Raw genomic sequence first — 12271 nt, forward strand, 5'->3', positions numbered from 1 at the left:
TGGGGCTATTCCTGACATGTTGCTCCAGTGAAGCTTCCTGGACTTTTTTCAAAGAGGCTGCCGGAGAATGGACTAGATCTGTATTATCAGTAGTGATAAATCCTTTCTCAATTTCTTTGGTTCTTTTTAATTTTTGTTTACATTTGGACGGAGGCTCATTCATGCATCCATTGGCCTGACGTGTCTTTTGTGTATTTAAGTTTGAGTCTCTATCAGTCTCAATTTCCACAGTTTGTTTGACCTCTTCTAGTATATTAAGTACAGATGTTATCTCCTCGCGCATGTCAGTACATTCGCCGTTCTGTTTCACTGTCTGCTCCATCAAAATGGGGTTTGTTTTTTGCTGTTTGAGCAAGGCAATCGCTTCTCGTGCTACTTCTGCAAACAGTCTTTTGTCAGTTGCGCTGTTCTTTGTATGTTCTAGTATAATCTTCACATTTGCCTCAGATTTTATATTTTCATTTGATAGCATTTGTTGGGTTCTCGTCAGGTCTTGCTCTACGGTTCGCATTTTGGTGTTCATCATGGCCAGGAGTGTTGTTTGGTCCTTTATATTGTCATTCAATTGCTCGTATAGCTTCATGTATGGTGACATCGATATTGTATGCGCAGCCATTATTAATGTGTTTAATTCTTTGGTAATTTCTCTAGTTAGGCATTCTGCCAAGTTTTGAATCTGCGGTTTCTTTTTTTGCCTTGCAGTCTTTGGTTTCTTACTGAGTGTTTTTGACTTTGGCTTCCAGAGATCGCTTCCTTTGGTAGAGATTTTATCTATATTAGGACCAGCTGTCAGGACTGATGTTAAATATGGTTCGCCCCAAGTTCTTCTCGACCAGTTAGATGTCTTTCTTCAGTATGTCTCTTCTCGGATACAAACAGTAGATCAGTTAGATCATCATTTGAAGAGTTGGATCTTTTTCTTTTCGTCATGGGTTTTAGCCATGGGTACCGTTTTTCAACATCTTCCCATGTACTCGGTAACTGCTTTGGCATATTCCTCGGTAAAGACATATTTGCCTCTACAACTCTCTCGGGCGCTGTTGGAAATCCCGTTGATGATATTTTTACCTCGTTATGAGAGGTTTGCTGGCTTGTCAATCTCGAGTTTATTTCGATTAAGTCTTTGAGTATTTTATCAGCTGTGGTTATCGAGCTTCGCCGGTTTGGGCTCCTTGCTTCCTTGTTAGTATTGTGAGTAGTACCTGATAATTCCTGTGTTTGTGTTTCAACTACCCTATTACCAATGTCGGTTTCAAGATCAGCTGCCATATTACTATTATCTTCTGCCAGATCGCTTTTCTCGGCTCGAGTTGGAGGGCTAGGATTATGCAAGTGTAGCTCATGGCTACTAAGTAACTGTCCTACGGTGCCAACATTGTCAGCTTGATTGAACTCCTTCGCTTTCTTATGTTCTTTGTCCTGATCCCGCGTGCAGCTCCCTGTGACTGATAAAGATCACGTCGCCGTCTGCTCTACATCTTCATATGGGTGAACTTCTATTGTGGCAACCATTTGATGGATATTTGGGTCTATGTCACACTCCGTGACAGCGGAATCAAATTCTGAGAATGCTACCGGATGAACCTCCGGATGCATCTCGCACACAGTTTGATTTATAGTCCTTACAGTATCTTCTTCTAGGATTGTGCCATAGGGAAAACAGGGAGTATGGACTGTCTTCGGTGTTCTAGTGATATCATGTGGGGGCGAGTTGTTTACTTGGCAATCAAAGAAATTTTCCGAACTGGATGATGAGATTGAGGTACATGTTCTTTTACGAGATCTGTAATCACTTACCAGGGATGTTGTGAGTAGTTCGACAGGCTCGATTCCTCCAGCGGCCAGAAAACGACGCTGCCGTCTGGTGAGCGGATGTACTCCCCCCATCTTCACTACTAGATTGACACTGAGTAGCGACTTCAGTCAATAAAAGCCCTGAGGGTCCCGGCTCCATCCTGGACACTCAGGGCCTAATGAGATCGATTGGGATCAAAGAGATAAACTCTGCAGTCTCCCAAACTATTTCGAGCCACCAGCGCCTAACAGTCGCTCAACAGTCACTGGGCTTTACTCTTGACGGGCTTAACGCCGCAAGGGTGGACTGGTCCTGTTCTTATGGGCAGAGAGAGTCACGTGAGCAGTCACCTGACCGCCGCAATGCTCCGCCCCCTCCTGGAAGCGAGCGTTCAGTAGGCACGAGTTCAGAGAAACTCCCAGCGCTGATTTAACACGCAGCAGGTAAAAGTGTTCGTATCCTGAAATGAACTTCTCACTAGTGCTTTAAGTAATGGAACTATGGACATGGGTAAAATGGTTGAAGTTGCTTGCTCTATGGATTGAAGGAAAATGTGCTATGTGGAGCATCCTAGTGTGTATTTTGCTTATGTGCTTATCTGTGTTTCATTTACTTAGATGCACATAGATGGATTGCAGGCTGGTATCTGGTGTTTTGTTTTTAAGTGTGGATGGGTATGGTTTGGATGTGATTAGTGTATTTTAGATTTAACACTCTTGAGGATTTGCAGTTTAGGGTCGCAGCAAGCGACATGGACTTTTAGTATGGAGTAAGGTGTATGGTATGGTCCGAAACTAGTATGGAAGTTGGGGTTTTCCTGAATGTTTAGTTTTTGACTTCTTGGAGAATTTTCAGCATCTACATTGTCCCATGACAACATGGACTTTTATTTGACAATATGGACTTTTAGAATTGGATTTGGGTCGGGTTCATGACAGCTAATGTTTTAGAGACTAGATGTAACTTTTTGAGGATTTTCAGCATTTAAGTCGCTAAATAGCGAATGGACTTGTAGGAATGGATTTGGTTTGGGCTTCATGACATATATAGTGTCTTTTAAGAAATGCATCCAAACTAATGCTGAAAATATTGCAATGTGAACTACATATTGTGTAATATGTGATGTGTGGAGTAGGGTATGGAAGATCTGTATGGATCCGGCAGTTTAGTCATTATAGGGGTAGCGCCTTCAAGTATCCCTTGTATGGGTGTTGATATGGTTGTCTGGTGAATATGGGGGTAGCGCCTCCCATGTTTTTGGTTTTGGGTGAAGCTTATATGAAATGTATAAGTATGGTTGCTGATGGTGTGAGTGCCAGGTCAGCATGTCTTACCTCTCAATGTAGTTGCTGGGGGTAGCGCCTTCAGCCTAACATTCAGTATGGATGTGGATGGGTATGCCACAAGGGTGTTTGAGAGGTAGTGCCACATGGTATGGTATCTGAGGGTAGCGCCTCCAGTTTGGTGCGGGCGTGATTGTGATGAGTCACGCATGGTTAAACAGTGTACGTGTGTTACTCTTGGTAGCGCCACCAGTTCCGTCGGGGCGTGACTATAACAGGTTATGCATGGTTATTCCACGTATGGCTGTGTGAGGTGGTAGCGCCACCAATTGTCGGGGTGTGACTGAAGTTAGTCATGCAAGTTGATTGGTTTGGTATCTGGGTGGTAGCGCCCCCAGTAGGTTTAGGGGTATGTGTGTACGGGTGGTAGCACCCCGACTTTGTTATGGGCATGTCTGTGGTATTAGGCATTGCATGGTCAAACACTATCCCGACTTTGTGGTTTATTTACCACAAATAATTTGATTCTTTTTTTCTCTGTGCACATGCGGTGCTGCTGTGTTTAGCTGTACTGTGTGCGCTTCTGACTCTTTCCACCCTCATCAGGGTCCGAAGTGTGACAGTGATATTGGTTGTTGGTCCTGGTGTGCCTGGCCATTGCATCGGGAATGAGGTGAGTGGTAGAATGTCAGAAACCGTATTGTGTGCTAGCCCTGATGATGCGAGTCAGTGTGAATGGCTTATGTTGGTGGTGTGTGTGGAGATGTGTTGTGTAATGTCTTGCGCTGTTGTCGGAAGAGGGGAGATGTGTTGTGTAACGCTTTGCTGTGTGTGATGTGCAATGTAAAGGGAGGAGATGTGTTGTGTATGGCTTGGCTTTGCAGAAGGAATGTTGTGATGTCATGTGGAGTGTTTATGCCTGAGTGGTGGAATGTATGGGTGAATGTTCTAACCTGGTCAGTTGTTCAGCCAGAGTCCTGGGTGATGGGCTGCCAGTGTTTTATATGTCCTACTTGTAACTTATATGTAACCTGATTGACTGCTTGTAATGATACCAATGAAGCTGGTAATAAACCTAGCTAGTCAACCTAAGAAGGCTGGGCGCCGCTAGACTACAGTTTTGCTGTCTAATTACCTCTACGAAAGGTTCCAAAGCTAATATTAAAAGTAGAGGGGGAAAAGGGCAGCCCTGCCATGTGCCTCTATTTAATGGGAAGTATGAGGATATGTGTCCATTAATAAAGACTGCTGTTTTAAGTTTGTAATATAACACTTTATCATGGAAAGAAAGGGAGCATCAATGTCATGTCATGCCATCTAAGGGCTTCAAACATATAGTCCCATTCTACCCTATCAAATGCTTTTTCCGCATCAAAAGCTACAGCAGCGCAGGGGTCCTTGAATTTGTGAATAGTTTCTAACACGTCCAGAAATAGCCTTATATTAGATGAGGATAATTTACTTTTAACATAACCAACCTGATCATTTTTAAGCGGTAGCAAGGGAAGAAGCCTATTCTCTCGCATCTTTGCTAATGATATGATATGTTATTTATAACACACTTAATACCCAGAGGTTTCTAAGTGCGAACCCATGTTGCTCCGTGTCGTCCTGCTTCCAAGGCGAGCATGTTGCCGCTGAGCATTTCATAATCCGTGTTAATAAGGTAGATTTGTCTGTAGCGCTGGTGAAGTTCAGGATCTTTATTGGGCTTTGGGAAAATAATTAACATGGCTTCAGGAAAGGATCTTTGCACCTTTTTAACTGTTATAAAATGAGAAAAATGTTTAAGTTTGGGTACTAATAGGTTATTGAAGTGAGCAAAACAATCAATAGGGAAGCCATCTGGGTCAGGGGCTTTACCTTTTTTGAGATATTTTATGGCCTTATACATTTCTTTGTGAGCGATAGTAACATTCAATGATTGAAGATCCACCTTTGGATATGTATCATGGTAAACCTGTCGAAGAAAGTCTTGAACATGAGTGTTATTGGGAGGAGCATCAGAAGTGTATAATTTCTGGTAAAATTCAGAAAAAAACTTTAATGATGTATTTATCTGTAAATATCCTATTACCAGTCTGATCTTTAATGACCGCAGTCCTGGCTTTATCTCTTTTAAGTTTGAGGTATGACGCAAGTGATTTACTTGATTTGTTGGAAAATTGATATATTTTATCCTTTATATTTTAAAAGATTCGTATAGGGGTATTGTGTAACAATTTTATTATATTGCAATTTAAGCTTGATAATATCATTGAGAATAGACATAGAGTTGGTATGTGTATAATGGATTCAAGGGATTTGAGCTGTTTAAGATTGTTTTCTGATTCTTGTTTGAGTTTTTTCTTTTTATCAGCAACAAAGGATATAATATGACCTAAAATTACAGCCCTACAGCAATCCAATTGTTAGCAATAGACGTGTCTTGTCTAAGAAGTCATTATTGTGCTGCTGAGTTATGAAGTGAATAAGTAACTCATCTTTTAAGAGATCCAGATTACATCTCCATCTATTAGAATAGTGAGAGTTTGACGAGGTTGTGAGTTGAATATGGACCAGTGGATGGTCTGAAAGAGATATACATTCAATTTGGGTATCCAGAACGAAGTGACCCATGGGTTTGGAAATGAATATATAATATAATCTGGAGGAGGAGTTGTGAGGGTTGGAGAAAAAAGTTAATTCAAATTCAGAGGTATGAGTTATACACCATGCGTCAATGAGACCTACTTCAGAAACAGAATTTGTAAATTGTGTGTGGCATTTGGTATTTTTGACCCATACACTAGACTTTCTGTCCATAAAAGGATCAATAATCTCATTACAGTCGCCACATACAATAAGATTATGAGGATTTTATGAAATAATGTAGTTTATTAATTGTAACCAGAAAGATGGGTCTGGAGATGTTGGACCATAAATATTTAAAATTATATATTCAATAGAATCCAGAAAACATTTTAAATACTTCCCACCTACCAAGGTTATCAGTCAGTAGCTGTAATTTTGCCTTTGTACGCCTTATTAATTATGGTAATGACTCCATTCTTTTTGCCATCTGCTGCACTAGAGAAAACCTGACCTACCCATAGGAGTTTTTTAGCTGTTTCTGCCTGCGAGAGATGTTTTTCTTGGATACATGCAATCAATGGCTTTGCTCTTTTGAGATGGTTAAGTACTTTCTGTCATTTTACAGGGTTATGCAAACCTTTAACATTCGAAGAGGTTATGTTAAGTGGCATGTTTTATAATGAAGTTAACAATTAAAAGAGTAGCTGAAATTATAGATCTATTTTGCTGTAGTAAGGGCTGATGTCAATAGAATAGAAAAAATTGTTAGGAAGCCATCCATTAAGTAGGCGTTGATAAAGCTCCATAAATGGTACGAACATTGAAGGAGAGGCGCATAAAGGAAATGGGTAGGCAACGCATAAAGGAAATGGGTAGGCAAACAATATCAACATAAATACTTGAAACATCCAACTTGTAGGAATAACTCTGGATAGGACAGTAGCTAACGGGATACAGCCACACCTATCCATGTTGAACAATAACAAGCGGGTATGGGGAGAGCCTCTCGAGAGAAGGTCCACCTCACACCCCACTTCGGTGGAAGATATAAGAACAATGAACCAGTGTATTAATCAGTTAAGACTTGTATCTCGATTCAAGCAGAGGGTCTGGAAGTATCCATTTAATCTCTTCTATGACACTGAATAAAATGTCTCAAGTCTATTGGATTTTGAAAAGTAGAAGTTTGCCCATTGAGGGTTACTTTGAGAATAGCTGGATGTGTAATACCATCTCTTGCATTTAGCTTTTTTAGGGCAGGTCTAAAGGAAAGTAGCTCTTGTCTTCTGTTAGCTGTCCCATTTGACACATCTTGAGTCATGAACATCTTTTTGCCCCCAATAGAACTGCTTTATTTGTTTCACTTCATCCATTTTAAGTAGAGCATGTGTATATAGTCCAGTAGGGCAAAGATAAAAATTCTGGAGGTGTTATTAGAGTTGCTCACTGTGTTGAGCGGACCCACTTAGTGGCCCCTCTAAATATTCAGTTGCACTGACGGTAGTAGATCCAAGAGTTTAGGAAGTAAAATATTCAAGAATAGAATAGGATTATCTTTTTCAATTCCTTCTGGAAGGCCCACAATGTGCAGGATATTCCTTCTGTTTCTGTTTTCAAGGTTTTCAGATTGTTTTTGTAAGGGTGCAATTGGCCTTTCTACTCTACTGGTGACATCTTCGACATCACTTACTCGTCTCTCTACCTCACTTATTCGTGACTGAAAGGTAGACCATTTATCATCGAGCATTTGCACTTTTGCATTTGTAGTTTCCATAAATGGTTTCAAAGCCCTAATTTCTGTCAGAATAGTTTGCATGGCAGGATCTAAAATATCTTTTGGTGTGGTTGAATCACTTTTCTGCCTTTTGAGGGTGCTAGACAGAGATTGAGGGTATTTCTTTGATTTGTCCTTTTTTTAAAATGCCATGGTAGGCTGTATAATATGGCTGAGGTTGTAGCAGAGTAACAGTGAGAAAGCTGTGCACGTAATGTTGTGGTAGTATATTAGTAAAACCAACTTTAAGCCAATAAAGTATTATTTCGTGAAAGACCACTTCACGAACCAGCAGTGCAGTTAAGCTCCAAGTAACAAGGCAGTAGCTTACTAAATTAAGCAGTGCTATCAGGACAGCTTGTAGCAGCTAATGTTATTTCTAGTGACGCACTTGAAATACAAAGTAGATGTTATATTTAGTATTTCCTTCAAGAAAAACGCTTTTTATAGGAATCCAGTCATCTAAGGATTGCAGTGTGATGTAGTTCTAATAATAAGAAATCAATATGAATCTTCAGAAGACTGCTATTTATGTAGTTTGTGTCAATAAAGTGAATATAAAATCTTTTAATTTAAAAGCTGAAAATATCCATATATAGCTTTATGGGAAACTAATCAGTACCTTTTTCTTGAGGAGAAGCACATTCGTTGAGCGTTGGTGTGGAGAAACAAGGTTACCGGCATATAAGCGCTTGTCACGCTGCGTTCAATCCAAGCAGCTGACAGGAGACATCGGCTTCAGTGATTACGTCTCAGTAAAGTTTCTGCCAATTTACATTCTTCTTGTCATGAAGGTTCACCCTCTGATCCTTTACCGAACTTTGGCCACCTCCATCTGCCTGCTCCAAAGTGTGCCACTGTCCGACTTCTGGAATCTACGCATACACTGGGTTAGCCAGCTTCTATGTCCGTGTTGTCTGCGTTACGTAATGGCTGACCGGCACTTGGTTTACACCAGTGTTAGCTCTACTCCTTGCTTGCCTCTCTTTAATCCTGTACCTGACCTCCCAATATGGTGGGTTGCCAGTATTTCAATATAACTGTCTTGAGCTGCATTCTGCAGACCAGTCGGGACTCTTCACTCCCTCTTTATGCAGATCCATCTGCTTCAGTAGCTATTTGCTTTTTCATATGCTGTGGCATCACAGTGTTTGTTTTCCCTTGACTGAGAGGGAAGACACACTTGGATGTTAAGCTGTCTCCATCTGTGTCACCCGGCCCTCTCCTTTACTGACCAGCATACCTTTTCCCGACTGGGTTTAATGATGTGGTTCCTGTCTTTTGGTGTCGGACATCAATCTCGGGTGCCTGTAGAATTCCTCTAGCTTTTCGTAGGACAAAGGTTTGTCAGATGAATTCAAGTGTATCCTTGGTGTGCGGTTAGCCAGATTTTTGCACTACTCAATTCCTGATTTTATCATTGTGTGATCAGTGAGCTGTGGAGTCTTAGCAAGTAGTCGTTAGCAGGGGTTCTAGTCATGTGGAAGAGCATGGTTCTGGTTTGGTACGAGAACCCTAATGCCTGTCTTAACACCTTGGGAAAGGATTGCAGGACTACAGCTCACCTGGTCACTTATCATCCTGGATTTGTTGGGAGATGTGTAATGTAATCAACTGCTGATGGGCTGTCCATTCAGTTAAATGTGTCCTTCGCTAAACCTTTTTCTAGCTTTTGTTATGACGACTTGAATTGACAAGTTTAAGTGGGACTTTCTTTCTATGTCATTGTGTCAGAAGTTGTATGGTAATTGGTCGGAACAACAGTTTGAGGCAGGATGTTTTTGCAGTTGGTATAGTTCATGTGGCTACAGTGATGAGTCTGATATTTTACCATTAGTATAGATTGAGTGTTTGTGTTTCCTATTTCAGAAACTCAAGAAACAGAAAAACAGGTTGTCGGATGAAAGACATGATTGCATGAAGGACCCATTGCGATCCAGCCATCCTGTTTCTGCAACAATTCGGACTTCTGAGTGCTTCTGCAAGGATCAGGTGCTGCTACAAGAGAATGGTGGCACCAGAACAATAGAGGACAGCAATCTATCAGACAATCGCTACACTGAGTACTCCGGGGAGTTTTCCAAAGCAGAGCCTGCTGTTGTCAGCTTGGAATATGGAGTTGCAAGAATGACGTGTTGAATCTTGAATCAGCGATTCTCAGTTTCCGCCCATCACAGTGAACCCTGTTAGGTTGTCAGGAGGGTGATCTGATACTTCACGACCAAATTTAGTTTTGCGACTTTGTTGTGCTTGTAGGCTAGGACTGCATGCTAATTGTAGGGACTGTTTTTGCTGTTCTGTTAGTGAGTTCTTGTACAAAGGGCATTCATGGAAATTAAATTGTTTAAAATAAGACATTTAAAAAGATGTTTTTAAGTATATAGTTTGCATTGTTTAAACAAGGCTTTGCAACAAATACGCATTCGATATTGATCTAATGCGTTCAGGTTGAAAATGTAATGACATAGAATTGTTTTTTATTGTTGCACTTAAAACGAATGTAAGGGTTGAAGGTTCTAATGCAAAATCTAAAGCCCGGCATATGGCATAACTTAAGGATGCCTTGGGGAGTTGTCATGCACATGGCGTATTGCCCCCAAGCCTTGCACTCCATAGTATAGAAGTGTAGACATTCATATTCTAAACACCAAGGAAAGCTGTATTTTACTTGAAATGTAGCTTTCAAGTTAATATTGAAAGCATTGATTTTACATTTATTCAAACGGTAGTTAGAGAAGCTCTTTCCGTGTTGTCATGTTGTGTGGTTTTTGTTTTAGTGTCTATATGTTAACTTTGGCTCAGTGAGCCTGGACGATATCTCCTTGTTTAGTTTACATCTGTTGTTGCATACTTTTTATGTTTGTGTATAAAACAAATGGTGTTTAATTCTCAACCCCGCAGGGATGCGTTTTAGTGGACCGCATTGCCCTACTGCCTCTGAGGGCACCTGTTCAAAGACAGTTACTTTCTAGCTGTAACCAACCGAGGTTACTGCCTGCACAAGATCAGCATTCTTTGCAGACTTGTTTAAACTCTAATTTAGGCTGTTCAGTTTTTTCTGTATCTGGAGCACTGTTTCTTTGTGTAGAGGCCGCTTGTTTTCATCTCCTCCTCTGCCACTATAATTCTAATAACAGACTTTAATCATTTTTAAAAAAATGAACCAACCACCCATAAAGATACATCTGCTCTAGCATTGTAGGTAACAAACACTAGCATCAGGGAATATACAGCACAAGGCATGCTCAAATATTTTATAATAGTTGAGTGTGGCAAAACACATTGTGCCTGACATCAGGCGCTAAAAGAAATGCCTGCAAACGTGTCTTACTTTGTTTTCAAATCATCAAATGCCCTGTTCGTTTCATGTGGTTTATATGTATTGGCCTATTTTTTTAATGAAGTTCTAAATGCTTTGTAATTTTAGGACAGAAAGGGAAGTGCAGGGATGGTAAAACACTCTACATGTCTTCTGAGGGATTGCTTATGAGCTATGGATGTTAAGCAACTTAATATTTCCCTTCAAATTTTGCATTGAACTATGTCTCTGTATGAGATATGCTGTATGCTCTCCTTGTTGATGGGACATTGTAGTTTTGCATCATATGTACAATTGACTGCTGTTTACAGATTATTGCATTTTGGGGAACTTCCAGCTACAGTCCTGTATAACCTCTGCTGCTTGTCAGAATTCACTCCATTGCATATTTGCCTTTTTTCTTCTTCTGAAGAAAGAGTAGATCTTCAACTCGGAATTGAAATTGGAGTGCCTGATCACAGATGTATTAGGATGTAAAAAGCCATGGTGAATGTACAGTACAAATGGCTGGGGTGTATTGTGTCAAATACCTATTTCACAGGAAGTAGACCTTGCTTGCAGTTTGGAAGCAATAGAAGTGGGTATAATTGTCTCACAATGCCAGGTAGACAAGGGAAACTTCTGTGCCTTCCAACTAAACATCCACTTGACAACTTAGGTGTGTACTACTCATGTTCCTATTGTATGATGTCTAGTTGACTTTACCTTCAAAACAACTAATATACCGTGCACATCCCTGTCTGGAAACTGTGTGTTCATGTTCCAAAGGGCGAAGGATGACAAATGCTCAGTTTTATGTGTAGTCTATAGATTGTTCATTGCATATGAACTTTCATAGGAAATGTTCTTTGCCATATAACAAGATGTACATTTAATTAAATGTATAGTTTTTTTGCACATTGTTTAATCATTATTCTGAACTAAGCAAAGCAATATGAGAAATATTGTTTTATCATTTATTAAGGTCATTAAATGTTTCCAAGATAGAGATGATCATTGTTCAGCATCAGCGAGCTTGTGTACTGTTGATTTGCCATTAATTATATTTCTAATGCTCAACAATATCATATAGGAGATGTTATCCCAATGGAATTATAGGGTTTTAAATATACTAATTCAGAAATTGTGTTGTACGGGGGGATATATTTGGAAGCAGTTTTTCATGAATAATCAAAAATGCACTTTCAAAATGTGAAAAATCTAGCTTGTGAATTGACACTATTGAGCAGATATGTATTACTGTATCTTGTGGAGGGGCAGTGTTGAAAGTTTTAATTCTTTTTGTATACGATTCTTAAAAAATCTTTAAACATTTTTTTTTCAATATTACAGGTTAAAAATAATTTCCATCACATAATAGTTATAATTATTACTTAAAATGTTTGCATATACACACTAAATTGTCTGAACGTTAAAATACAGAAATCGATCATCATTACAATACAAGGATCATCTATTAAAAATAAGTATGAGCACATAGATGTATTCTGGCTCAACCAGATAGGAGGGCCTCTTTGTCGATAATA

General features: G+C 39.9%; 1 protein-coding gene across 2 annotated transcripts in view; it reads left to right on the top strand.

Annotated features, from left to right (window-relative positions):
- The window catches only part of MTMR6 (myotubularin related protein 6), a 1083592-nt gene extending 1071950 nt beyond the window's left edge, over positions 1-11642 (top strand). For both annotated transcript variants that reach the window (XM_069639211.1, XM_069639210.1), the window contains one exon: positions 9296-11642. In XM_069639211.1, coding sequence (XP_069495312.1) covers positions 9296-9565 — 270 coding nt within the window. In that variant the 3' untranslated portion in view covers positions 9566-11642. The remainder of the gene's footprint in view (positions 1-9295) is intronic.
- Positions 11643-12271: the final 629 nt, after the last annotated feature.

The sequence above is a fragment of the Ambystoma mexicanum genome, chromosome 7q, assembly GCF_040938575.1.
Source record: "Ambystoma mexicanum isolate Mex_15411 chromosome 7q, UKY_AmexF1_1, whole genome shotgun sequence".
NCBI lineage: Eukaryota > Metazoa > Chordata > Amphibia > Caudata > Ambystomatidae > Ambystoma > Ambystoma mexicanum.